This window comes from Arvicola amphibius, chromosome 10 (assembly GCF_903992535.2).
Source record: "Arvicola amphibius chromosome 10, mArvAmp1.2, whole genome shotgun sequence".
Taxonomy (NCBI): Eukaryota; Metazoa; Chordata; class Mammalia; order Rodentia; family Cricetidae; genus Arvicola; species Arvicola amphibius.
In genome coordinates, this window is record NC_052056.1 from 108,437,146 (window position 1) to 108,464,493 (window position 27,348).

The 27,348-nt window shown below is 48.6% G+C and overlaps 1 protein-coding gene across 1 annotated transcript in view; it reads left to right on the forward strand.

The window, feature by feature from the left end:
- The window catches only part of Slc7a1 (solute carrier family 7 member 1), a 69,295-nt gene that overhangs the window by 23,971 nt on the left and 17,976 nt on the right, over positions 1-27,348 (forward strand). Inside the window, exons 2-4 of the mRNA XM_038345370.1 lie at positions 8,723-8,812; positions 21,470-21,853; positions 25,580-25,738. Coding sequence (XP_038201298.1) covers positions 21,484-21,853; positions 25,580-25,738 — 529 coding nt within the window. The 5' untranslated portion in view covers positions 8,723-8,812; positions 21,470-21,483. The remainder of the gene's footprint in view (positions 1-8,722; positions 8,813-21,469; positions 21,854-25,579; positions 25,739-27,348) is intronic.

Consider the following 27,348-nt stretch of genomic DNA (forward strand, 5'->3'; position numbering starts at 1 on the left):
AATTAGATAGGAGAGGATGGGTTAAAAAAAATGGGTCCCTGAAATTATTTAATTCTTTAGCCATTTTTCTTTAGCTTCTTAAAGCAGGATGTGGAAGTATACACACTTTGGTAAAATAAATAATGATGCTTTTGAGCATCCAGACCTCCTGGACAGAGGAAGGTGGCTTCCTGGTTGGGCTTTTTTTTTTTTTCCTTTTTCCCCAAGTTTAGACTGGAAGAATGGCTTCATGGTGGAGCAGGCAGAGCCCAAGCATTTTGTGGTTTTGTCTGACTGTGAGGTGTGTGTGAGTGTTGGGGCCGGAGGTAAATGGTGGCTGTCTTCCTCAACTGCTCCCTACTCTGACTTTGGGAGGCAGGCTCTCACTATGTAGCTCTGTCGGCCTGGGACTCTCATGTAGACCAGGCTAGCCTCAAACTCCAAGGTCTACCTGCCTCTGGCTTCCCAGGCTGGGGCTAAAGGTGTGCACCACCATGACCGGCTTCGCCAAGGTGTTGAGACAAGGAGTCTTCACTGAACTTGGGGCTCACTAATCCAGCTAGATTGCTTGACCAGTGAGTTCTAGGGACCCTCCTGTCTCTGGCATGAGCTCCAGGGACCCTCCCGTCCCTGCCTCCGTCTCCAGCATGAGCTCCAGGAACCCTCCTGTCTTTGACCCCGTCTCCAGCATTGGCTTTTTATGAGCTGAGGATTGAACTCAGTTCCACATACTTGTGTGACAAGCTGAGATTCACAATGGCCTCACAGATAAGCTTTTGTTTTACTCTATAGAGACTGGACATCCCAAAGTTTAAATATATGAAAATGAAAATTTGGACTGAACTAGGCTGGCCTAATTCATTGAGGCCCTTCTGTCTCTGTCTACCCAGAGCTTGGGTTAAAGCCATGAGCCACCATGCATGGTGAAACTTAATTAAAATAAAAAAATTATACATGTGGACGTTTTGCCTGCACATATGTGCATCATGTGTGCAGTGCCCCCAGAGGCCAGAAGAGGGCGTTAGAGTCCCTGGAACTGGAGTTACAGGGTGGTTGTGAGCCGCCATGTGCGTGCTGGGGACTGAACTCAGGTCCTCTGCAAAAGCTATTTAACCACTTGAGCTATTTCTTCAATTCCAGAACTTTCTTTTTTAAGACTGTGTATTTATTGTCCATAGATCTGAGAATGCTTAAATGATAACAAAGGCCAGATTTCTTTAAAGGGCACACTGGTGAGTGTGTCCATGGCATATGGGCTGTTTAAGAATGGATTAGCTTGTTTTCTGATTCTTTCAGGCACCACATTTATTTCTTGTGCAGCTTCTTGGGGGCCCCTTCTCTCACTCCTCAACAGTCAGGCAGTGCTGAACGTCCGGCCCCCTGTCTCCTCCAGGGAGGAGGAGGGTCCCCTGTGCCGAAGGAGCATTGAGGCTCATGGCTCTGCACAGTAGGCGCATCCCAAACCCTTTCTGTGCGCCTAGGATTTGAAGCAGCCAGTTAGCAATTTAGCCCCAGGAGAACAAATTACTCACGGGCCTATAAAAGCACAGCACTCCCGAGGCCAAGGTTTTCGGTGCTTGCCCAATCCCCCACGGTAATTGCAGGACTAGCACAGACAGCCTTCTCAGGGACATTTTTAACCTGTGGACTCTGGGCGCCATCCCAGGCTTATTTATCTTTAGGGGCGGTTCCAGACACATCTGCGGGAAGGAAGAGGTGGCTGCCACCTCCTGCACAGAGCTGTTCCCATCAACTCCAGACATCCTACAGTGTTGGGACTAATGAGTCCTGGCCTTCAGCTGCTCTTCCCTGCTAGAACCTTCTAATTGAAGTTACTAGAAGCTGTGCCTAGCTTAGAGGATCAGAGGATGGGATTTTCACCTGTTGGCCATTAAATACATTGCAGTGTATTTAAGCCTCCATGGTGCTATTAAAGAGGGGCTTTTGGTACCAGTGTTGGAAGGTCTGTGTGTTGATCTGTCTCTGCGCGTGTATTTTCAACTTCCAGCCCCTTGCCCGAAGCTTGTGAACTGGGGTCTAGCGCATAGAGCGCAGACCGGGGCCGCGGTGCACGGCACCACAGCATCGCAGGAAGTCACCTGGCAGGCATTTGTGAGCCCCCTGCCCACGCTGCTGGGGATGTCTTCCAGTTCACCTCTGCCTTCCTGAACCGAGCACGCCTTCAAAGCGTTGCTCCTAAACTTTAAAAATAAAAATCTTCCTCGTGATCGTTTCTTTAAGTCATCTCATTTTCTCAGGCCCTGGACCACATACATACACATCTTAAGTAGAAGGGTTCCCACGCTACCCTCTCTTTGGAGCTGAAAGCCTAGAAACCGTGTATGTGGTCTTAGTTAGCAAAATGGCGTAGCCTTCCTCTGTTTTATTCTGTGACCTGACACTGCTCTATACAAGCTTCGAGCCGAGATTGGGTTTTCTATTCCTGCTGGAACTGAACAGCCTAACCTGGTTTGCGCAGGCTGGGTGTGTTTATTAAGCCGGAGCACATTTCATATTCCTGACGCTCTCAGAGCAGAATGGCCATTCCGTGTAATAAAGGACCCCGTGAGTATGATGGGGAGCATTTGCCGGGTGCAGCTGGGGTCCACCTTTTGGTCTGGAGGGGCGGAGGTAAGAGTTTAGACTGAAGTATGGGGGCGGGAGGGGGGCTGCTGGCAAGAGCATCATCCTGCTCCCTGGTGGTGGATGGATCACTCTTAGCCATTCAGATTTTTTTTTTTTTTCCCATCAGCATTTAAAAATGTCATTTACTTGCTATGATGTTCATTGGTTTGAGCGAAACGTGGCGCTTTGTCGTGACTACAAAGTCTTATCCAGCTGTCATTGTGCTTCTAGGATTTCCACTACTCACGCCTAACTAACCTGCTTATTAACTCCTCCTTCCCTCCTCCTCGACTCCCCCAGTTCCGGACAAACACTAAGTTCTTTCTGTCAGGATTCCAGACATTTCGTACAAATGGACCAACTCAACATATTTACGATCGGCTTCTTTCACTTGGCATGGTATTGTCCAGCCTGTCCATGTTGTTGCCTGGGTCGGTACTTCATAACTTTCTGTGGATGATGATAGTCCCCAACATGGAACATTTGGGTTGTTTCCACTTTGGGGCTATAATAAATTTGGAGGTGTATAGTTGTGAGTGGAGTTAATCTTCTGTTTAGCTGTTTCAATCCTTTAGGTATGTGTTGGGGGTCCCTTCAAGCCTCACGGCCTAGAGGGAAATGATCCACATGAGGTGAAGAATGGGTCCAGCATCACTTTAGCAGGCACTGGGTCAAAAACTTCCGGAGTCTGGCCTCCCGGGTTTATTTTTCTTACACGTTTAAACATAGTAAAACTCCGGGAGAAAGTCTACAGGGGCAATTATCACAGCAAAGCTCCAGGGGCGGCTGCATTGAAACTCTCTTGCTAAGGACCTTTACAATAACAAAGAATTTTATTGGCCAATAGCACTCAGGGTAAGGGCCTACGGAGGAAGGGTTTAGAATAAAGGTAAGGACGGGTTCTGTTGATGGAGACTGAAAAATACTTGTGACCTCTCTCATAAGGATGGGGTTCTAGGCACTAAGAGACAAAACTCAAGATAAGGGCCTAAATAATGCCCAGAATTTGGGGGGGTTTGGGAAGGGTAGCTCCATATAGAATAGCAAAAGCTCACTGGGTTGTTAGTGAAGGTCACCAGCCTTCCTGGTGACAGGGACTTGGGTTTCTTCCCTTGAAGAAAACAGGCCTGTGTGTTTTAACAGCTCTGTTTGCTCCAATGCTTTCTCTAAGCCCCTGCCTCCTACACGCGGGAGGTTTTAGTTTGTTCTTGAGTTATCTGTACTTTGCAATTGCAATAGAATGCACAAAGTATGAAACAGTTTAACCATTTTTAAGTCAGTAGCATGAAGTACTTTCATAATGTGTTTTGTTTGTTCGAGACAGAGTCTCTCCACACAGCCCTGGCTGTCCTGGAACTCACTGTGTAGACCAAGCTGACCTTGAACTCAGAGAACCGCCTGCCTCTGCCTTCAGGGTGCTGGGATTAAAGACGCTCAATGCCACACCCAGCACATTTATAGTGCCATAATCATCAACACCGAAATCTTTTTTTTTTAATCTATTATTATTTATTAGTAGTGGTCTAGCGCTGAACTACAATCTGGGGCTTTAAACCTGTTTACCAACTGAGGCAAGATGCACCAAGGAGTGGCACAGTGCCCAGCAAGGATTAAGGAAAATGGTACGTCCAGGTGCACGGAGAGGCGCAAGAAGGGGCGTGGCAAGACCTGGGAGGATGCTCTGGGCAAGGTGCTAGGTGCTTCAAGGGCTGGTTTTGGGGAGGGAGGTAGCAATTGGTCTGCCTGCATCCTGGGGGAAGGCCCACTGAGCGTGTTCCCTAGGCCACTGTCCTCCTGAGGCACCACTCCAGGGCACTGTGAGGGAGCCCTGTTTCCAGCTAGTTAGTTTTCTGTGATCTACTTGGGGCCCTGGCAGTTGGCATAAGCCGATCTCGGGGACAAAGGGCTGTGGAAAGTGATTACTGAGGATCTGCCGGAGAACATGCAGGTGTGGAGATCAAAGTCTGCCTTGGTTTTTAGGGGAAGCTTGAAGACGTCCTTACAAGTAGCACAGAACCTCCAGCGCAGGGCTCCACCCTCATCTCTTTCCTGCCTGGAGACACCTGCCCTCCCTACTCAGGCCTTCTGAGCTGCTTCTGCCTGCCTCCATCTAGGGAAGTCCTCAGGTCTGCCATATTTTCCCCCATGTTGCTATCTTTGCCGATTTGGGCTTTTTTGAGACAGGGTTTTGCACTGTATCCCAGACTGTCCTCAAACTCTCCATCCTCCTGTCTCAGACTCCTGGGTGCTGGGATTATAGCTGTGAGTTACCTTCTTTTCTGCACTCACTTTGTTGGGGATCTGTAGTGTGTGTTTTGCATTTGTGTGCCCTGCAGTGTATGTTTTGTGTTTGTGTATACAAGATGCCTCAGATTAAGAGCAATGACTGCTCTTTCAGAGGACCTTGATTCTCAGCACCCAATGGCAGCTCACAGCCACGCGTAACTCCAGGTCCATGGGGATTTGGCGCCCTCTCCTGGCCTCTGTGGGCACTGCACACACATGGTGCACATACATGCGCACAGGCAAACACCCGTATACAGAGCACTTAAAAAACAAACAAAACAAAACAAAACAAAAAACCCAACAGCAGCAACCAAAGAGTAGTTCTCCTCATTATGCCCTCACTTTCTCATGGTCAGGGCTGTATTTTGTAGACTGGCAGACAGGCGCATTGCATGTCCAAATTCAGGATGGGTGCCATTGTCCCCTTGGGCACCTCATTAATGAGATAATTCTTTATTTTAAAAGGCAAACTGTGTAATTAAGAGCTAATTATTCACCCATCAAACAATTCTTCACTCAAATCGCGTTGAATAGCCTCTTCCCCTGGCAACATTTATCAGGACAGCTCATCAGCTGCGGGGCAGAGATCTCCTCGCATGCTGAGTGTGAGCACTTAGGGCTGAAGGGCAGAATGAGATGCAGAGAAAGTGTTTGTGGACCCATGACATTTATTCCAAGAAATCCCCCAAGAATTCATTTATTAAATTAAAACGAATACTTAGCAGATGTATATGCCATCTCTGTCTATCATCAATCAATCAACCAATCTAAACTGTTACAGAGTCGCACTGTGTAGCTCGGGCTGGCTTCTGCCTATCTGTCTGTTAATCAGTCAGGATTGTGACAGGATTTCACTGTGTGGTGCAGGCTGGCCTTGATGACACAGGAACCGTAGGTGCCCAGCTAGGAACACTACTTGGGAACCACCTGTATGGCTTGCAGGACAGAGTGGGCTCCAGTGATCCTTTCTCTGCAGACCTTGCCCACTGTCCGTCTCCGGGGCAGCAGACTCATTCCTGAGCTGGCACCTCTATCCGCACCCCATCTTGTTTCATGAGCTTGCTTCCTGTCTCATGGTTCGGGGCCATCCAAGTTCCTCAAGGGATGTTGCGATGAGGTTCTGGGTTCTTGGGAATATGTGCTCATTTACAGATCTTGCTGTGGTTCTTGCGCCTGGGATTTAAGAGTCAGAGTGATCTCCAACCCACTTGATTAGACATGGAGCACCTTACAGTCCCCAGGTTCATGCCAGGAGGCGTGGCCTCCCCACCTCCCATTGAGGAGAGCTCTTAGCTGGAACTGTGCTGTGCACTGTATTGGCCTCGATCTGCTGGTTGCCTGTTAGCCCTCGATGTGTCAATTGAAGATGTCTCTAGACATCAACAGACGTAGACAGATGTACCATGGGGGCAATACCCACTCTCCCCACTCCCACTTCTTCCATTTTCAGCCTTTGTTTGATTTTTGCTCAGGGATTAGACTCTCTCTCCTTCACAGGCCTTTTCCAGTGTTCAGCAAGGAAGAGCAATGAAGCCCCTGTCTCAAGGATTTTATGTGTTGAAGGATGAATCGTCAAATTTGGAGCCATGTGATCTTGGCCCAGAGCGGACTGGGCTAATTTATTGAAGGCCTGAGGCTAGGATGTATATCTTAGCCATTCTCTGTAGACCATGCTTCCTTTTGACTTTCAGTTTTACTGGCTAGTTTCCCTGGCTTCCTCAGCTAGCTCTCTTCCACATTGCAGGGACCTCCCCATGGACAGGTATCCTACTGAGGTAGAAACACGTGAGGAGCGAAACTCTCCATTCACGGCTTCACAGCAAAAGAAAGAAGGGCCTGTGTCCCACTGTCCCCTTGAAGGACATGCCCTCCGTGGCCTCCCTACTCCCACTCGTTCCCACCTCTTAATGGTTCTACCACCTCCCAATAGCCTGTAGGCTGAGGAACAAGCCTTTGCCGTATGGGTCTCTGGGGAACAGCGAAGAGGGAAACGAGGACATGATGTTTCTAGACCGAAGGACGGAGGGGATTTCCCTGGAGTCTGTGACCCAGCAATGGCCACCTCTGGGCAGGCAGGAAGACTGTGCGAGTCAGAGGTCAGAGCGGACCAGAGAGGGGCATGGCAGGTTTGATGCACTTAAGATCTCAGAGCAGCTGAGCTGGCTGCACAAGATCGAGCTAATCCACACGTCAGCATGGAGCGGGAAGTGGGACTCATGAGCCCTCACGCCTAGCTGAGGAGCTATGGACAACTGATGTCTTCTGGGGGAGGGACTGCCAGTTTTCATTAAGGGTGTGGCTTTTTAATGCAGTTCCTCATGTTGCGGTGACCCCCCCCCCAACCATAAAACTGTTTTTATTGCTACTTCATAACTAGTTTTGCTACTGTTATAAGTCATAATGTAAATATCTGTGTTTTCCAATAGACTTAGGGGACTGTGGAAGGGGTCGTTCAACCCCCAAAGTGGTCGAGATCTGTAGGCTGAGAACCACTGCTCAAGTGAATAGTTCCACACGTACGAGCATATGGGAAGTGCAAAATGGAATTGATGGGTTATTTAAAAAAATAATGGCACAAGGGTAAAGGGTCGGGGTGGCTCTGGGAGGAGTTAAGAGGAGTTGGAGGTAACTATGATCAAAATACATCGTATGAAATTCTCAAGAAATTTTACAAGGAAAAAATGAACCCTTAGCATGCCTGTCAGCACAGTCTCGAGACGGCCAGTAGTCACTAGCTTCCCAGCGCGTGGGCTACGGGTTCCAGATGTGTTCACAGAGTCCTGCCGTGCTAATGGGGAAGATGTGTCTCCTGACTTAGAAGTTGGACAGGGCGATCTGCTCGCTAGCACTTGAGTACATAGTTCCCCTGGGTGGGTCAGTGTCCACTAAGTATGTGCATGACCACACGTTTGCAGCCTCCTCACCCCCGGAGGCCCTGGAGGATGCTGCTTAAATGCTGCCTGTTTTGCCATAACATAATTGGTGCTGAATTCTTTGGGTATTAGGTGTATGGTATTTTTTACTGTTCTGCTTTTAACAAAGGAATTTGCTAGTCTGGAAAATCAGACTGAGTTGGTTGGAGCATTTCTTGGATCAGGAAAAGCGGTCCTAATGAATTAATTCACGATGCATTCCAGGCCACTAATCCCAGTAGGTTCACCCTGGATTAATGCATGGCATGCATTTTCTTTCGCCTTAATTTAGTATTGTTTTATATACTATAGCAGAAAAATGTGACCCGAGCAAGCCTCCTAAACAGCTATTTAAGCCTTCCCTCCTCTCCCCTTCCTCCTTTCTTTTTCAGCCCTGGGGATCAACCTAGGGCTATTTTGCATGCTACACAAGCACGGTCCACACTCCCAGGCCATAGTCACCCTTCTTTAGAGCAGTGCGTTATGTTTCTTTTGGCTATGACACCAAAACTCCATGTGGGTTCTGAAATTATATTGTGAGGGCTTTTAAATCCTGAAACACGTGGGCGTTTGCAGTTTGGCTCGATCTCTGATTCGCGTATTTACTTTCTTACTGATACACGCAGATTCTTCCTAATGTTGGCATGTTGCAGTATGCCATTAAAAAAAATGAGGCTGGAGAGCTGGCTCATCAGTTACAAGCCCTGACTGCTCTTGCAGAGGACACAAGGTGACTCATGGTCATCCATGATACCTCCCGTGCCTAGCCCACTCGGTGTCCATCTGTGGACTCCTTCAGGCGTGGAGCCCTGCTTACCACAGCAGAGCTAAGAGGAGCCATTGCTTCCCTGACAGCCCCTACTGGGAGGCTCTGGTGCCCAAACTGAGCTGTGTGACGATACTTTCCCTCTGTCTTGCAGAAGCTTGGAACTGCCACAGGCTCCACTGTGACGTCTCGTCGTCCAGGCTCCAGTCATCCGCAGTGAGAAGGTCCACGAGTCGTACTCCAGGTACCACTGGCCCCTTGGTACCCAGAACACGAACAGTTTTTGCACTAGACTGTATCATTCCGTTTCAACCCAACCTAACCGATGACTATAGCCCCAAGTTGTCTTTGTGTGTGAATTTGGACATAGACCTTGGGCCCTGCTTGTGCTGGATAAACACTCTACCTCTGCACCTTGCACCCATCTTATTTTTAAAATTCCCAACACTTTTTCAGGCTTGAGAGTTTTGAGTGGGGTTAGGGGGTTGGAAGGTAGAGGGTGAGGAGTGAGGGGGAGCAGGGGGAGGGGGAGGGGAAAGGGGATGGGAGGGTTGGTCAAGGTTGGCCAGAGAGACTGCCTTTCTTTTCTTTTTAAATAAAAGTAGCTCACAAAAAAAAAAGTTTGGGTTCTACATAGAAAAAGGGTGCCACTGAAAATATACTTTTAAAATCTATTGCTCTAGTCAGGGAGATGGCACACGCCTTTAATCCCAACACTATGGAAGCAGAGCCAAGTGGATCTTTGTCAACGTGGTCTACATAACAAGTTCCAGGACAGCCAGGGCTACATAGAGAGGTCCTGCGCATCACCCCCAGTAATTAATTAATTATTAATTAAAATTCAAGTCGTTGCCGGGGGGATCTACTGCTCTGTTTTCTGTTGAATTACAAAGATTCACTGGTGTGGAGATTCCGTTCTTGCTGCGTTATCATTAGAAAATGTTGAAGGACGGAGTTTTCAGTGTGGATAGAGGGCACACAGGGGTATGGAGGGGTATGTGTGTGTGTGTGTGTGTGTGTGTGTATGTGTGTGTGTGCAGTGATCCTCACTCTCACGCACACTTACGGTCATTTATGGCCATTCGCAATCCTCATTCTGTGCCTCTATGAAGAATGCCCACATAATCAGGTTCAGCAGATTGTCCTTAATCAGAAGGCATTTGTGGGAGACACAGCAGGTGACCTGTGTCACATGTGAGCCTTGCAGGGAGGATTAAGAAGGGCGGAGGAAGGGGCCGGGGAGTACGGATCTGTAGGGGAGATTAGGCTACAAGCAGTACCTGTGGATGAAGCTGCAGTAGCCTCACTAATAATGTCTTCCTGTCATTGATTCTGATAATAATAATTCCATTATAATTAGACCTTCCTGTCTTGGCCAGACATTTTTATGCCTCCGTCTTCACCGAGGACAGGGAGCTTCACGTAGTCTGAGTCCTGAACAGGGGAGGGGTTGTCGTATACAGTAGGTACTCAATAAATATTTGTTGTGCAGACAGTTGGGTCTAAACACCCACTTGCTTTCTTCTTCCCATGTAGATAGTGCACTGTGAGGTCAGGAGGAGTGCATGGCTCATCTTTTGCGGGTTCTGCAATCCTAGAATAATCATTGCCCAGGGTGGGTGGAGACTTTTTTTTTTTTTTTTTTTGAAACAGGACCTTATATAGCCGTGAATGGCTTGGAGCTCCAGGCCTCAGACCAGGTTGGTCTCAAAGATGCACTCATCTCTGTCTCTCAAGAGCTAGGATTAAAGGTGTATGCCACAATGTGCCAGGGACATACACACACACACACACACACACACACACATATTTGCAATGTATTGTGGCCCATTTTCTCATGGTGTCGGACTGACTGGGCAGAGCTGCTGCTGCCAGGCAGGGTGAGGTAGCCCAGCTTAGAGATCTTTCTGCCGCTTGTCATCAAGGGGCTATCTCACTGTGGCTGCTTTGTCCAACAAACCAGTATGGAGGGACTACAAACAAGATAGAGCCCCGAATAACTGACCCGAGTGCGGGAGGGTCAGCATCACTGTGGGGTTCCAAGGGTCTCTGAGGTCCAGGGCTGCTTCAGGCTGTCCGAGTGGGGGTGTGGGAGATCTCATTTGGCTGTGCTAGGGTTTCTGGGCCTGTGAGTGTGCTGGCTGGTGGCTCATTCCAGGATTCGCAGCCTTAGGGGGAGCATAGTGGCATCGGCTACTCTTGAGAACAGCCTTAGTTTTTTGGTTGTACAGGAAAATGTGTTCTGGGATCTTAGAGGACTTTCTCATTGCTGTAGCAATAGAGGCATCCTTGAAGAAGGCTGTCTGGTGTTGCGGGGAGCGGGGGGAGGGGCGACAGTGGTTCTTGGTTAAGACCTACATGGAAGTATCTGGATTCTGGTTTTAGAAGTTCTTTAAAGGGCTGGAAGTGTAACTCAGCAGTGTGTCTAGCACATTCCATCCCCAGAGCCCAACACCACACACACACACACACACACACACACACACACACACACCACTCATACACAAGCCTTAGATAGATCAATGTCTTCCTTCTCAGAGGCAGAATCGATTGTCAGAAAGAAGGGAGCATTTCACCTAGTTGGGTCTAGAACGTTGTCCTTTGAGTGAGGCAGTGGGTCAAGTTCAGGTCCTGGAGTTTGTGCGGTTACCATGTTACATTAGAACGAAGAAAGCAAGCCATTGACATAGCCACTGACCTATGATAAAAGTCATTCTTGGTGGCCACAACACTCTCCCAGGGGGCAGTTAGTTTCATTCCTTTAGAATTCCTCCAGCATTCTGGGTGCCTTTCTCGACCTCCACCTGGCCTCTGCGCTGGTCTCTGATCGTTCAGATAATAATAAACATTCCGATCTTTGAAGACCTTTGTGTAACTGGCCATTTTCTTCCTGTTCTATGAAGGAATCCTAGGCAAACCAAACTTTCTCTACTTGAGGCCTCCCAGGGTAGTCATCTATTGTATGCACACTACACAGAAGGAAGCCTGTGTCGGGACGCTCTGATTAGGAGATTTTGAAGACTGAGGACAGTCTTGGCCTGAAGGAATATTTCACAATACAAATCCGGTCATTTCAGAGTGAGCATCTGAGATTTTGGCCACCAGTGAAGTGTGGCTTGGAATAAGACAGGAAGACCTACCACAAAAGGTGGCATTTCCTGTGTAGGGGTTATTTGCGCATGACTTCTGCCTAGATAGTACCCATGGCAACCAGGGGCATGTGTTTTATGTACCTGAAGTCTCTTTGAGGAAACAGGGTCAGGAAAACTGCAGATAAGTACAACAGGCTCTAACATTTGTTTATGCAAAGATGCTTTCACCAATCAGATTAAGATACTGTGCAAGGAGGCATGGAAACAGGATGCTGTACCCCAGCAACAGAAAGTCCTTGGACTTGTTGTGTTGTGTCATGTGCCCCCCCCCCCAGCGTTTTTCATGACAAATATGAATTAATCTCCCCCTAAGTCGAGGTGTGAATCTCAAGGAGTGAGTCGCATGGCCAGGCTAGACTCCTCTAGAGGTTGGTTCAGCCCAGCCCTTCCTCCTGCCGCTCCCTGGCTTCTGGTCAACACTGCAGTTTCTCGTGTCTGCTGCCCCATGTGCTGGTTGCAGGTGTGTGTGTGTGTGTGTGTGTGTGTGCGCGTAAGTGTGTGTGTGCGTGTGCGTGTGCGTGTGTGTGTGTGTGTGTGCTGTTTCTCCCTAGTACCGGCTGGAGCGTAAAATTCCCTAGGCCCCTTACAGCCTGTATCACAAAAATGTGTGCTGGGAAATGTCTCCACCCCTCTCTCTACCTCTAGCTCAGCAGCCATGAGCTTTTGGATAATCTAGGAATTATCCCCTCCCACCAGCCTAATCTTCAGAATTCGTGTTGGCTCCTCCAGCACCAGCTCGAGGGAGAGGTGGCTGACTTTTCTGTCTTAATTCTGAAGCTCAAAAGAAATATAGGAAAGCAAAAGCACAGCTGGAGAGGGCAGCCCTGGTCTTTTCTACTCTTGGCTATTTTTATAAAGCCAATAAAAATGGTTCGGTAGTAGTAATTTCATATGTGTAGTCATACTTGTCTTTGGCACTGGCAGCTCCCCAATAACGACACGGAGACCTGTTATGAAAGCTCGGCCAATAGCTTAGGCTTCTTTCTAGCTAGCTCTTATATTTTTGGTTGTGAGCCTAGCCTTTAACGGCTGAGCCATCTCTCTAGCCCCTAACTGGCTCTTGTAACTTAAATTAATGTTATTTATATTAATCTATGTTTTGTCTCATGACTTTTTGCCCCTGTTCCGTCTTGCTCCTCCTTTTCCTCTGTCTGCCTGGCAACTCTGCCTTCTTCTTTCCAGAGCTCTCTCTGTCCAGAAGTCCTGCCTATACCATCCTGCCTAACTATTGGCCATTTAGCTTTTTATTAAACCAATCACCATTACACATCTTCACACAGTGTAAAGGAATAATCCACAACAAATACGGTTCAACCTGACTCTCCACAAAAGACTGTTTCACTCAGTACATGGCAGTGACTAATAACACTGGAAGCAGTCTGTTCCATGGGGGTGTGGAGTGGGGTCTGGTGTGGGGGCTACAAGCATTTCAGGGTTAGTTGCAGGGGAATTTGTTTCCTTTTGTATTCAATTTTGGAAATTTCCAGACCTGCACAGAGATGGAGAAAAACATAACAGAATTGCACAGACCTAATTACCAGCATTTCCTATGTAGACATGAGATGGGTTGACCTTGCCAGGGACCTTCTAATCTTCCCTTTTCCCTCCTGTTTGTTGATTTCATTAGAGAGATTTCTCCCTCTAATTCAGAAGCATTGCACACTTGTTATAGGGGAGAAAACAGTAAAAATTCAGGAAATAAGAGGTCTATAATCCTCTAGAGAGGCAATAATCTCAATCTTCCTGCCCTGAAATATATATATACATACATACATACATACATATATATATATATATATATATATATATATAATTTGTTCCCCTATTTTACAGACATAAAGTATTTCAAGTGTGTTTGATCTCTCTGACTTGTCTGGAGTTCCCTCTACATACATTTTCCAAGCCCCTGCTGTCTCTGTGATTTCTAGAATATTCCTATCACAATCCTGGGTGGTTCATGCAGCTGAAACTACCCACTTTTACCTCCCCCTAAGTCTCTTCCGCTTCACAGCCAGCAGCTGGAGGGGAGCGGGTGATACCCTCGAAGTCCTTCTGCTGTGCTTGGAGGGTTCAGTTCAATTTTGCATTCAGGAACTAGTTTCCCCGAATGCATGTCAGTCATTCTGTGTTTGTAGATTTCAGATGGGGTGACCCAGTGAGAGCTGTCAGGCAGCAGGAGGCATGTTTGGACAAAGCTGTGTCCAGCAAGCCAGGAATGAGAAAAAGTTTCACGTGTTTGTCCTGGCTGCTTGAGATTCTAAAGTAGGTTCAGGGTCAGTCGGCCTACATGGCTGGACTCCGATTGACACAAGACAAGTAGGTGCCTGGTGGTGTGACTAGCATGCCTGAGGCTCTGGGGTTCATCCCCAGCACGAAAAAATAAACAATAGCATCAAACCCAAACCGAGTCAGGTTAGCCCTGGCAGAGAACCCAGCTTTGGAAAGCAGGTGACTTGCGTTCAGGTCCTGGCCCTGCTACATCTGAGCTATGTTAGTTGAGCAACATAACCATCCGGCTCCACCCTTCTCTCCTTATAAGAGGACAGACAGCTGAACTTCTGACTTTAAAGACACGCTGCGTGGGCCTGGCCTGGCTCGGGTATCTCGTCTTGCTTCTTCCTACCAGGCCCCGCTCACCAAAATGTGTTGTTTTGTTTCTTCTTCAGTTCCCTTGTCTACTCGTTTCCTGCAGCTTCTTCTCTTTGTCTGCTTCTGAACCATTGGATTTTGTAGGAATTGCATGTTTTTTTTTTTTTTGTTGTTGTTGCTGCTGTTGTTGTTGTTTTGTTTTTCTGTGTTGTTTGTGATGGTGGGAAGACGTGAGGAGGAGTGAGTGGAGTTTCTACAAGTCCAGGAGGTAAGGTGTGTTCCCCGGTTTGCGTGTATACTGGGACCAGCCCAGCGTTCCTTAAGGGCATGCTGACTGAGTAAATGAACGAGCTGGGAAGGTATTCGCCGGCTAGCCAATCGAAAGTGAAATGGATGTTTGCATGGAATCCTCGGCTTTATTCTTGTTCCTGGTCCTCTTTCAAGATGCTTCTCAAAGGAGCCACAGAAAATTGCTGTCACCATTCAGGATCCCTTGAAGGCCCAGGGAAGTAACGGCCCCAGCGTTCCATCTCAGGGGAAGATGAATGAAGTCGGCTTAATGGGCATTCTTGCATCTTGGACACAGACCCCAGTTACTCCTGCTCCATTGGGGCTGTCCCTGGCAGGCTTGGGAGCCTCCTGTACCCCGTGCACATAGCTTGTCCTTGTGTGGCCCTGAGAGGATCTGCGTCGCTGTTCTGGTTGGCATCTTCCATACTCAGGGTGGGTCATTTCTGATTTGGGCTATCGGGTTTGAGAAGGCCTGCGTATGGTGAGGCAGATGGAACCGGTGGGGTCTGTGATAAAGCAGGTTCAAACCCCACTGCCGTGAAGAAGCCAGAGCCGACCTCATGGCCTGCCTGCCTTGTGATCAAGATTTCAAAGGAAAACAGTGGCAGCGATGTGATGACAGAGAGTCTAAGGTGGCTTTTAAGAAAAGCACAGTTGACTTTTTATATCGTCCCCCAATGCTTTACCCTGCCGGGGCCTCAAAAGACCTGTATTGCTGAGGCGGGGATAGTGATCTCCGTGTGTGTGTGTGTGTGTGTGTGTGTGTGTGTGTGTGTGTGTGTGTATGTGTGTACCATGTACATGTCAGTGCCTGCGCAGCCAGAAGAGGGCCTTGGGTCCTTTGGGGGCAGGCTTTGTGCCTCTGTCACAGCCAGAGTTAGTCACACCCAAGCTTATTTGTTTGGGCCTCTGTAAGGTGTGTGTGGGGTCTCGATACTGCTCCGTCATCTTGGAGCCATGAGAAGCTCAGTCCTTAACTTCAAGCATGGCTGAGGGCTGACGCTATGTTAGTGGCTCCCCCCTCCCCCCACATCTGTACCTTGGAGAACAGTTTGTTAGCATGGGGGTGCGAAGTGTCTTCAAAGGCCTGTGTGTTGGGTGGGTCTCATCATTGAGAGGTGATTGGATCATGAAGCCTCTATTTAACCAATGAATCAGTCCACTGCTGTTTCATAATTCAGTGGCCTTCTTAGCTGACCGTGATGTTGGTGGATTTTTCTTTGGGCTGCCAGCTGACAAAAAAAAATGACAGGGAGATTCATTATTAATTATGAAAACCTGCCCTTTAGCTTAGTCTTGTCCCACTAGCTCTTATAACTTAATTGACCCATTTATATTAATCTATGTTTTGCCTCGTGGCTTTTTACCTCTCTTTCATCTTGCCCCTCCTTTGCTCTCTCTCTCTCTCTCTCTCTCTCTCTCTCTCTCTCTCTCTCTCTCTCTCCACAAGAGGAGCCTTTTTGCTGTAGCACATGAGTGAGATGCTGTGACCTTCTGCCTCAGGTCTGGAACCAGTGAAGCCAAAGGAAATCTTTCTTCCCTCCAGTTGTTTCTCATGGGTATTTGTCCCTGGTGGTTCCCCTATGGTTTTTGGAAGTTGTCCCAAGCCATGTCTGGCCCTCTACTCTGAGGCCTCTTTCTTGCAGCTGCCCCACATGACGTGGATTTAGTTTTAGGGTGGGAGGTCTGCCTTTGGCCCCTTTAAAATCAGCAGGAAGATAATGAGGCTCTCGGGCTTTCTGATGGTGTAAAAGGAGGTTGAGGTTAACTGGACAACTGTCGGGCACTGCTGGCTGTCACAACAGCATTGTGCCTTACTGTGACAGGCTTGAGAAATCCATTCGGTGTGTCTTGAGGGCCTTAGGAAAGGGCCACACCTTAGAACCAAGGCTCCTGTGTGAGGTGAAGGGTCTGGCTGGACTTGGAGCCTCTGCTGTGGGTGAGATGGCACATTTCTGGTTCTTCAATAAAGCAATGACACAAAGCACAATTCAGCCATTTTCTGGATCTGCTCTCCTCTTCAGGCCCCCTTACGCTATGTGCTAGTTTCTGGAGTCATGTAATTTTTAAAGATTCATTATTTATTGAAATGAGTGTATATTTCTGATTATGTGTATGCAAAGCTCATGGAGCCCCAGAGAACGCATCAGACCCCCTGGAACTGGAGTTACAGACAGTTGTGAGCCACCATGTGGGTGCTGGGACCGGATCCTTAGTCTTGTGGAAGATGCTTTTATCTGCTGAGTCATATCTCCAGGCCTGTGTGGTTTTATTTGTTGGGTTTTTGTTTTGTTTTGATTTAGATAAGGTTTCTCTGTGTAACAGTCCTGGTTGTCCTGGAACTTGACTTGTAGAACAGGTTGGCCTCAAACTCACAAAGATCTGCCTGCCTCCCAAGTGCTGGGTTTAAAATTGTGTGTCACCATCACCTGGCTTGTGTGATTGTTTTTAAAGGCTACATTGTTTTGTCTAATATTACTGTAAATTCTTCATGGTTCTTGTTAGACTGGGGCGGGGGAGAGACGACTCTTTCTCCTGTCTTTTTCACTTAGTGACATCCAAAATGAAGTGAAATTTCATTCAGTATTTGTCGCTCTTCCGCGTGTTGATCCATTAGTGCTGTCCACATGTTACGGACCTGGGTTTTGTGAATGAAGGTTCTCCTGGGATGTGTGTTAAATGGCGGAGGTGTATCCTCCTGATACCGCTCCTCCCCAGACTAGCAGCCTGCCCTCAGACTTGCTCTTTTGTGTTTTGTTCCTGTTGAATCCCCTGGGTCAAGAATCCAGTGCCTTGTGAACACGTGAATTCACCACAGACCAGAAGTGAAGTCCTTTGATCACTTCTTTGATCATCTTGGCCATGGTCATTGTCTTAGTCAGGATTTCTATTGCTATGAAGAGACACCATGGCCACAGCAACTCCCTATAAAGGAAAGCATTTAACTGGAGCTTGGTTTACAGTTTCAGAGATTCAGTCCATTATCATCATGAGGGGGGACATGGCAGCGTGGAGCTGAGAGTCTTACATCTTGATCTGCAGGCAGCAAGAAGAGACTGAGGCACACGCCCTCCAACAAGGCCACGCCCACTCTAACAAGGCCACACCTCCTAGTAGTGCCACACCCCATGGGCCTATGGGGGCCGTTTTCATCCAGACCACCACAGTCATGGCGACTGTCTTCTTTCCCTTTTCCTTTCTGCTTTGAAATCACTTCCTCTCCATAGCCTTCTCCCGGTCATGTCACCAATGCTCCTCCTCCACAATGACCAGCATCCTAGAACGCTCCTTTTTTTTTTTGGACCTGGTAGCAGGTCCCTACATTGTGAGCATCCCGCCCCTCATCTTAAAGCTCCATGCCCCCTCACGCCATGGTCCACCAGGTGCAGGGGTTGGCCAGCTCCTGAGTTGTCTCTAGCCACTGTGTGGTGTGGTTTCTTAAACCCAGAACAAATGCAGACTTTCCTTTGTTCCCCGCGGGAATGGTGGGTTAGTGTGTCACACCAGACAGCAGGCGGGAGCTGGCCGTGAGGGCACAGGCCGTTCTGAAAGCCCAGAAAGACACAGGTGTGTTAAGGTTTTAAAGGATGGCGTTTGGGGACAGTGTCTAATAGCCTCTTTCTAACCCCTCTCTCCATACACTGCCAGACTGGAAGGACTCGGAGATTAAATTTGAGACTAAAAAGGTCATGTTACTCTTAACTCCCCACTTGGAGTTTCTGAAGCCCTGGCCTATTGGATCATTTCACTTCAATAATAATAATAATAATAATAATAATAATAATAATAATAATAATAATAATAAATTCTCTGAGTAGCCCTAGCTTGTCCTGGAACTCACTCTGTAGACCAGGCTGGCCTCAAACTTACAGAGATCCTCCTGCCTCTACCTCCCGAGTGCTGGGATTAAAGATGTGTGCCACCGCAGCCAGGCATTTTACTTCTGTTTTTTGAAAGATTTACTTTTTATTGTTTTTAGTTGTGTGTAACACACACACACACACACACACACACACACACACACACGTCCACAGGAGGCCAGAGCTGTTTCATGCGTTTGAGCACAGAGTCACAGGCATTCGTGATCAGCCTGATGTGAGCAGTGGGAACTGAACTCCGGTCCTATTGCAAGAGCGGTGCCTGTAACCACTGAGCCTGCTCTCCAGCTCTGTTTGACTTCTGTTTGTACTTTGCGATAGCTAGGGTACAGTTTGGAGATAGAGTTTCTGTGGGAAAGGAACACATTGCTCCTAAGGCAAGTGTTCTGTAACAATCAGTATGGAATATGACTGGGCAGAGACTTCACGTTGCAGAGTCCTATCAATACCTGTAATAAACATCAGTCGGGATGCTGTGTGCACATCGCCCTCCCACAGGAAACGGCTAACCTAGTCTAGATCCTGCTTTCCTCACCTGGCGACTTCCTGTGTGAGTCCCAGCGGTAGGAAGTCGGCCTCCGATTTGCTGCTAGGATTGCAAATGAATGGATTTGCTCTGTACAGAGAAACCTCATCTCTTTCTCGTAACTGCTGGTGGTTAAGTCCCGCTTCGGAGGCCTCGCCTGAGTGGAAGAGGTGGACCGATGCGTCCAAATCACTGACATCACCTTCCTGAGAGTTTTTAAATATCTCTGAAGAGACACAAAGGGTGCTTCTTAAAATAAACCCTGGGCGTAGTGAATTAGTATCGCATCTCCTCTCTCCCCACAGGGCAGAAATGGACACTTAGCTGTCTCAGTTAGGGAGACAGTTAGGTGTCCTCTTCAGCAGCCCGCAGCACCTGGCACAGCCTTGCTCCCAGCTGTGCCCCCTCTCACTTCCCTGTCACCAAGGGCTACGCCAATGGCAGAGGGCTTTTTTCTTGCATGTGTTTGTGAGGGGACGTGAGCGACAGCCCTGTGGTTACACTTTCTTACCCTCCTCATATGATGCCTGGAGACCAGGATCTCTGTATCTGGCTAATGATCTTCAGTCTGAAGGCGACTTTGAAGTCCCTGCAGTATCAGTGAGTTGGTTCTCGGAGTGGGTGTTCGCTGGCGTCCTGTCTTTGCAGGTGGAGACCCAGGTAGGTCTGTCCCTAAGTATTTTGCATCCAGGCAAAGCCAAAAGATCTGTTTTGTCCTGGTCTGAGGTCTCTGAGTTCATTCTACCTTAAGGGAGTTCAGAAATCTATTCCTGGGGTGTGGCTCTCAAGAAGCAATGTGGAGAAGTTGTACTTTTTACTTTCTTAAATGCGCCGGGGCTGGAGTGCGGGGCAGCACGCATACTGGGTAAGAGGTCTAGCGCTGAGTCCCACCCCTAGGGCTGCAACATTCTTTTCATACCCGAGCACAGGCTTTGTGCCGCAGGGTCGTTTGCCAAAGCTGAACCGTCACTGTCAACGTCTAACCCAAGCACACTCGCCAGTTGATTTTGTCCATGTGCCTCCCTGTATGCAGCAGTGTCAGGACTCAGTACTTCCTGCTTCTCCTGGCACCCAGAGCCTTGGCCCGATGTGCAGGAAGCTTGCTACTTCCCAGGCACGCTGCCCGCTTAGCAGACACCAGCATCTGCACCTGGTGTGGATACGTCCAAAAATAATCCCTTCCTTGTAGACACTGGAAAGCCATCGAACTCTCTTTACATGGGCTCCAAACTCTGGGGTTCTGGGATTTTCCCCTCTCTGTGACCTGCCCATCACTTCCTTGCGATTCCGCCCCCACCTAGGTGTCAGGGGCCATCACTTCCTTCCCACCTGCAGGGCTGCCAGGATCCCAGAAGAGGAGCAGAGCACTGGGCCCCCTGTGACCTTGTTTGACCCCAGTTACAAGTTATTTTTCCTTTTCCAACGGGGGATTCCCAGGTCTAACTAAAGCTCTTACGGGTCTCGACAATACGATTTTCTATGGGGTCGGCAGATAAAAGACAGGAAGAAACAGCCGCAGCGCCTTCGTGACCTGGAGCCTGCGGTGGTGTGAGGAGACAGGCAGGCTATCGCTGCCGTGGGTGGTTAGGAGTAGACTTTTCCAGACCTGAGACTTCTGTTTATCAGCATCTCACTTCATTGTTGACCTAAGTCAACCAAAGACCAACTGACAGTCAAGATGGGAACTGTGGAGGGAAAAAGAAAGAATAACTGTAGTCTTCCGAAGCTGCCCTGGTGGCGCCTCTCTGCACACGCCTGCTGCCGCTGACGTAAACTCTTCCTCCGAAACAGACAGCTTTATGTTTAGAGAAAGACGGTGAAGATAGCTCAGACTTCACATAAGGCCTATGCCCAGTTTCTTCTGTTGGATGGATCCATGACCTAGAGCGGTGTTCCCAACCTTGCGAAGGCTGCCAACCTTTAATGCATTTGCTCATCATGGTGTGGTGACCCCCAGCCATAACATTATTCCGTTGCTTCTTCATTACTGTAATTTTGCTGCCGTTATGAATCGTGATGTAGATATCTGACGTGCAGAATGACTTGACCCACGGGTGGCGAGCCGCTGAGCTCGGGAGTATCGTCTTGTTCAAGACTTAGGCGTTTTAGTAATTACTATATAATTTGGTTGTGTTTCATGATAATACAGTATAAGCCACAGCTGAAGTTGGGAAGTGTCACTCACTGTGTTCTCAGCTGTCACCTGTACCCATAAGGTGAATGTGGAGGCCCCGACACCTGGGACAGGGCGGGCAACTCTGTGTTTCTGTGCGTCCTGGAAAGCCCCGAGACTGTCCCCATGGAATCTGACGGCTGCTGGTGGAATGCTAAGCTAAAAACGTTGTTAGCCGTGATGTTTTTCATAAAGGGCTTCGTCCCTGTGCTCCATCCTGCAGCGACGCGAGATTGCAGGTGAAACGTGGCTGTGACTGAACCAAAGACTGAGTCTTTCTCTTCTCTGCCAGGTTTGCTCAGCACAATGGATTGCAAAAACCTGCTCGGCCTGGGCCAGCAGATGCTGCGTCGGAAGGTGGTGGACTGCAGTCGGGAGGAGAGCCGCCTGTCCCGCTGCCTCAACACCTTTGACCTGGTAGCTCTTGGGGTGGGCAGCACCTTGGGTGCCGGTGTCTACGTCCTGGCTGGTGCAGTGGCCCGTGAGAATGCTGGTCCCGCCATCGTCATCTCCTTCCTGATCGCTGCCCTGGCTTCGGTGCTGGCTGGCCTGTGCTATGGTGAATTCGGTGCCCGCGTCCCTAAGACAGGCTCAGCTTACCTCTACAGCTACGTGACGGTGGGGGAGCTCTGGGCCTTCATCACCGGCTGGAACCTGATCCTCTCCTACATCATTGGTACGTCCTCGGGTCTCCTCCGGCCTGCAGCCTTTGTCCTCTGACCCCTGTTTGCTATGGATGCTCTCCTCTCCCCCAAAGACTGACTGAGTGTATCTCCAGGGGTCCTCCAGCTTGACTGCTGTGTGTGTGCCTCTCTCGCTTTTAGCAGGGATAAAGGGTCTTTAGGAGTCACCGTTGTGACGTCATTCATCTGCCTCTGTCCTGGTCCGCTTTCTGTTGCTGTGACAAACACCAAGACCAAAAGCAACTTGGGGACACGGGGGTTTATTTCAGCTTACAGATTGCATTCCGTCAGTGAGGGAAGTCAGAGCAGGAAGCTGGAGGAACGTTACTTACTGACTTGCTCTTACGCTACCCAGAACCATCAGCCCAGGGGTGGCTGGCACCTGTAGTCAGCTCATCTCTCCTACATCCATCATTAATCATGATGACTTGCCTACGGGCCATTCTGGTGGAAATGACCCTTTAGTTAAGGCTCTCTCTTCCCCATGACTGTGACTTGTGTGAAGTTGACAAAAAGCTAACGAGCGCAGCACCCATGAGCAGGGACCAAGCCAGGCCAACTATGACCATCCTTGTTGATCCCATGGATGCATGGCTGGTAGGATAATTCTAACTTTAAAATGTGTAGTTTTGTTTTTGATAGAATCCCCCTCCCATTATTGCAGTAAATATATCACCATAGACGACACCTTGGGAAACACAGTAAAGTACAAAGAGGAGAAACACCCAACCTGATAACCAGCAGATACAGTATTTACTGAGTATCACTTTGCTCTGGCCATTTTACTGGAGGTGTGTGATGCTAACAATTAGGGCCTTCCCATTGTTAACAAGTTAGGGTTGAGTAGAGATGCAGGAGACTCGAGCTCAGGGCCTTGTGTATGCTAGACATGTGTCCTTCCACTAGGTTATACTCCCAACTCCTGTGTGTGTGTGTGTGTGTGTGTGTGTGTGTGTGTGTGTGTGTGTGTATTCTCTTTATAAACCAAAATATCATAATGGTTTCTCCATGGCAGTGTTCCATTGACTACTTCTCATTGTGTCTATGGGTTTATAGGTACAAGACACCTTACTGCATGTCCTTCTGCACTATTTGGATTATATTTGTTGTTCTCATAAATAATTACACATGTAATTGTAGACACAGCCACAGTTTCTTCCCCTTGAAACTACTTAAGAGGCAGAATGTCTAGGTCTAAATTTCTGCCTATTTTAAACCATCGTTCACTCTGATCCTCCATCCCACCCAGCCTTTCTTCGAAACAGGGTTCCTCTGTAGCTTTCGTGCCTGTCCTGGAGCTAGCGCCATAGACCAGACTGGCCTTGAACTCACGGAGATCCACCTGCCTCTGCCTTTCAAGTGCTGGGATTAAAGGCGTGAGCCACCACCGCCCTGCCCACCCCAGCCTTTCTTATATACATCACCAAGTGTTAGCATTACACACAACCACCTATGAGATCTCAATCTACTTCCCTCACAAAGAACCCTGGCCATGGTCCTGTAGCTGCCTTCAGGGACCTCCTGGTCCTGTCGGTGTCGCGTCAGCGTGGGGGATGCCATAGCCAGCTTGTTAGGCTGCCACCGATGCTCAGGCGTCCAGTGGGTGGTTCTTCTCTCTCCTAGCAGCTCCAGTGTCTGCGAGCCAGTAGAGCTCGCTCTAATGGTTGTAATATAAAATTCATCATTTTTCTTTTCCTGGTCAGCCTTCAGCCTTGCAACCACAGATGCCTCTCACATGGCAACACTTCTCAGTGGGAGCGGAGCTTTTGAAAATGGGCTGTTACGTTTCCAGGCGGTTTACCTGGGTGTAAAACAGCTGTGAACTTGAAGTGTTGGCTGCTGTTAGACCAACAAAATCACAGTCTGTCCTGGCCTGCCACCTGCCTGTCTGAGACTCATGAAAACGAGCTGGGAATCCATGCTCGGCCTTCGCTATTGAGGGAGGAGAGTTTTTCGGATTTTAAAGAACGTATCTATGGTTATGCATTTTAAAGTCGTGATTCTAAAATGGGAACAGGGTGGCCTGGGAAGGAAGACTGGGGTATCCAGCAGGGCAGGGCTTGGAACGTCACTGCAGCAAGCTGGCTTCCTTGAGCAGGCAGGGCAGACAGACCATTTTTCTCCATTAGGCTCATGGCTTTATGCACAGAATTTCTAATAAGTGGGTGAAAAATGAGGTTAAAGTTTTGAGTTGTTGGAAAAACACTTAACAGGAGAGCAAATAATGAAATTGAGTCCTTGTGTGGATCCCCCTGCGTTCTGTGGTCAATTCAGACCCTAGTCCTGAGCGAGGCCCTCTGGAATGAAAGGAAAAGGCCAGGTACAGATATTGGCCCTCACGTGCCCTTTCTTGACAGACAGCACCCGAGAGGCAGCGGGCATCTTCAGAATGAAAGAAAGGGAATGAGAACAGCCAGTACTGCCAGCTGTTGGGGTACAGCCCCCTTGTTCTCTGTAGCTAGGGTACTTGGGTCTGGCACCTAGAAGTGAGATACGCCTTCACCGTGGTCTTGCAGTCTGGAAAATACCATGAGCCCTGGGTTCAGGTACAAAGTGGCAGGCTGGATGATCGGGCTTGGGTGGTATAGGCTTGGCCCTGAGATGCTGTCACTTCATCTGTAGACCACCTTTGAGGTGAGTTCTGAGGACATGGATGTCATTTTCCCTACTGCCAAGGGTTCATGGGAGGACTTCCCGAGCAGTGGTTACCAGACTGCATTTGGAAGTTGGTTTCCCGACTTGTCAGTGTTGGTCATTTGGGTAAATCAAACGAGCAAATGATGTCAGGCTGCGTCAATTACTGAGGGCAGTTATTTATTTTATTGTGATATACACATATACATGCATTCATGCTCATACATGTCATGTTGTGTGTTTTACCTGCACATACAGATGCTTCCCCGCTTATCAGTGTTACATACGAATACGTAGATCATATAACAAAAGTATCAATATGAACGTGGTGGTATGCTCTTTGGGATTTCAGTACTTGGGAAGCAGAGGCAGGAGGATGGCAAGTTTGAGGCCAGCCTAGGCTATATGCCAAGACCCTCCACCTAAAACTACAGTGTCCTCGCCTAGAAGCAGCGTCCCACTCCTGTCCCTAATGGGCAGGGCTGACTGGTCATTGGCGCTCTCCAGCATTGGTATAGGAGAAATACTGCTAGACCCTTAAAAGATCAAGATTCAGAGTGCACCTTCTACCAAATGCACATTCCTGCCGCACCTGGAACTTTCAAATTCTGCAAGCACGACTTACACATTGACAGGATGTTTTCATGGTTGCGAAAGTGTCAGTAAAATCGCCCCAAATGCCTTAGAGAGCCCAGGCGTACATTCCTCCTCCAGAGGGCGCTCAAAAATCCGAAGTCTGAATTTATGATCAAGATTTACTCTTGTACATCAGTGTAACACACAAACACACACACACACACACACACACACACACGCTCACGCACACGCCCCTGAAACACACAGCATAGATCTTGGCTGAGGATACAATGTACTTCTTTCTGAGCTCCAGCAGCCCCTGGGAGCATCTGGCTTTATCCCCCAGACTGTCGAGCTGCCCTTTCTGTTGTAGCATAGGCTATGGTTCAGCTTCCGCAGCTCGATGGCGACGTGGCAAGAAGGCCCTGAATGGGCGCTGTCATGGCAGACCTGAGGAGGGGCCTCCGCTAACCACTGCTCTCTAACCGTCACCGTGTGTTTTGTGGCAGGTACTTCAAGTGTGGCGAGAGCCTGGAGTGCAACGTTCGACGAGCTCATAGGCAAACCCATTGGACAGTTCTCACGCCATCACATGGCCCTGAATGCCCCCGGGGTGCTGGCCGAAAACCCTGACATATTAGCTGTGATTATAATTCTCATCTTAACAGGTAAAGCCCCATTTTGACAGGCAGGCTTTGTTGGGGGCAATGGGTAAAACTGTTTCTTACACTTATTTGTTTATTCATGTGTTGGTGGTACTAGGGGTGGACCCCTCAGCCTCAGCATGCATGGCCAGTGCTCTTACCAACCACCAAGCAAGCCCCCAGCCCCTCTTGCTTTCTCGCTTGGTCTCTTTGGTGCCTCTCCCAACTTTCTTTGGTTTCTTTTGTAATCTATGTAGAGAGTTTTGTTTTCTCCCCGTCCCCATGGTTGCTTACAGATTATCCCAGGGTTTGCCTGTGTAACAGCTGCTGAGGTCTGTGATGTGAGTCTCGGGTGAGGTCTCCTTAGCACTGAAGGCTGCCCATCCTTATGACTCAGCGGGTGACCATTTGAATAGTAGTTCCTCTGCCAGGAAAATGTGGGGCAGCGAGCGGGGCAGCGAGCGAGCGCCCTCTGGAGGAGGAATGTACGCCTGGGCTCTCTAAGGCATTTGGGGCGATTTTACTGACACTTTCGCAACCATGAAAACATCCTGTCAATGTGTAAGTCGTGCTTGCAGAATTTGAAAGTTCCAGGTGCGGCAGGACACCGCCAATGGCAGTTGCTCGCTGGTGACGGTGGTCTGTGTCCCTGATGCTCAAATGAGCATCTTTCTCCACAGAGCATTTGCTAGACACACACAGAACATAGTTTTCATCATATTAAAAACATATTGATTCTGCCGGGCAGTGGTGGCGCACGCCTTTAATCCCAGCACTCGGGAGGCAGAGGCAGGTGGATCTCTGAGTTCGAGGCCAGCCTGGTCTACAAGAGCTAGTTCCAGGACAGGCTCTAGAAACTACAGGGAAACCATGTCTTGAAAAAACAAAAAAAAAGAAGAAAGAAAGAAAGAAAGAAAGAAAGAAAGAAAGAAAGAAAGAAAGAAAGAAAACAATACACAGGAACATAGTGGCATGTTCCCCTCTGATTATTGACTCAGTCAGTATTTCAGAATTCATCCGATGTGTTCAATGGCTTTTAATAAAAGTGTACTGGTTGGTTCCTGGGTGACATTGGCCCCTATCTCAGGTCTGTCACAAGTTAGCCACGTGTTAACTGTCTTTCTATCACTGTAGTTCACATTGTCTCAAGAAATGCAGTTTATTTAGGCTCACAGTGTTTGAGGCTTCAGTCTGTGGTCAGTTTGCCCCGTTCCTTCAGGTCTGCAGTGTGAAGGAATGTTGTCATGCGACCATGAGGCTGAGCCAAATTGTTCATTCATGACTGGACAGAGAAAGAAAGGAAGGGACCCCATCCTGCCCTACATTCTACAATTCCCTTCAAGGGCAGCCCCCATGACTGTGATCTCCCAGTATACCCTACCTCCTGAAAGTGCTCTGCCTCCCAACAGCACCACCTAGTGGAATATACTTTAACTACATGAGCGCTGAGAGAGAGAGAGAGAGAGAGAGAGAGAGAGAGAGAGAGACGAGAGAGAGAGACGAGAGAGAGAGAGAGAGAGAGAGGAGGGAGAGAGAGGAGAGAGAGAGAGAGAGGAGGGAGAGAGGAGAGGGGGGGGGGGAGGGAGGGGGAGAGAGAGAGCGGGAGAGAGAGAGAGCGCTTAAAATTCCAAACT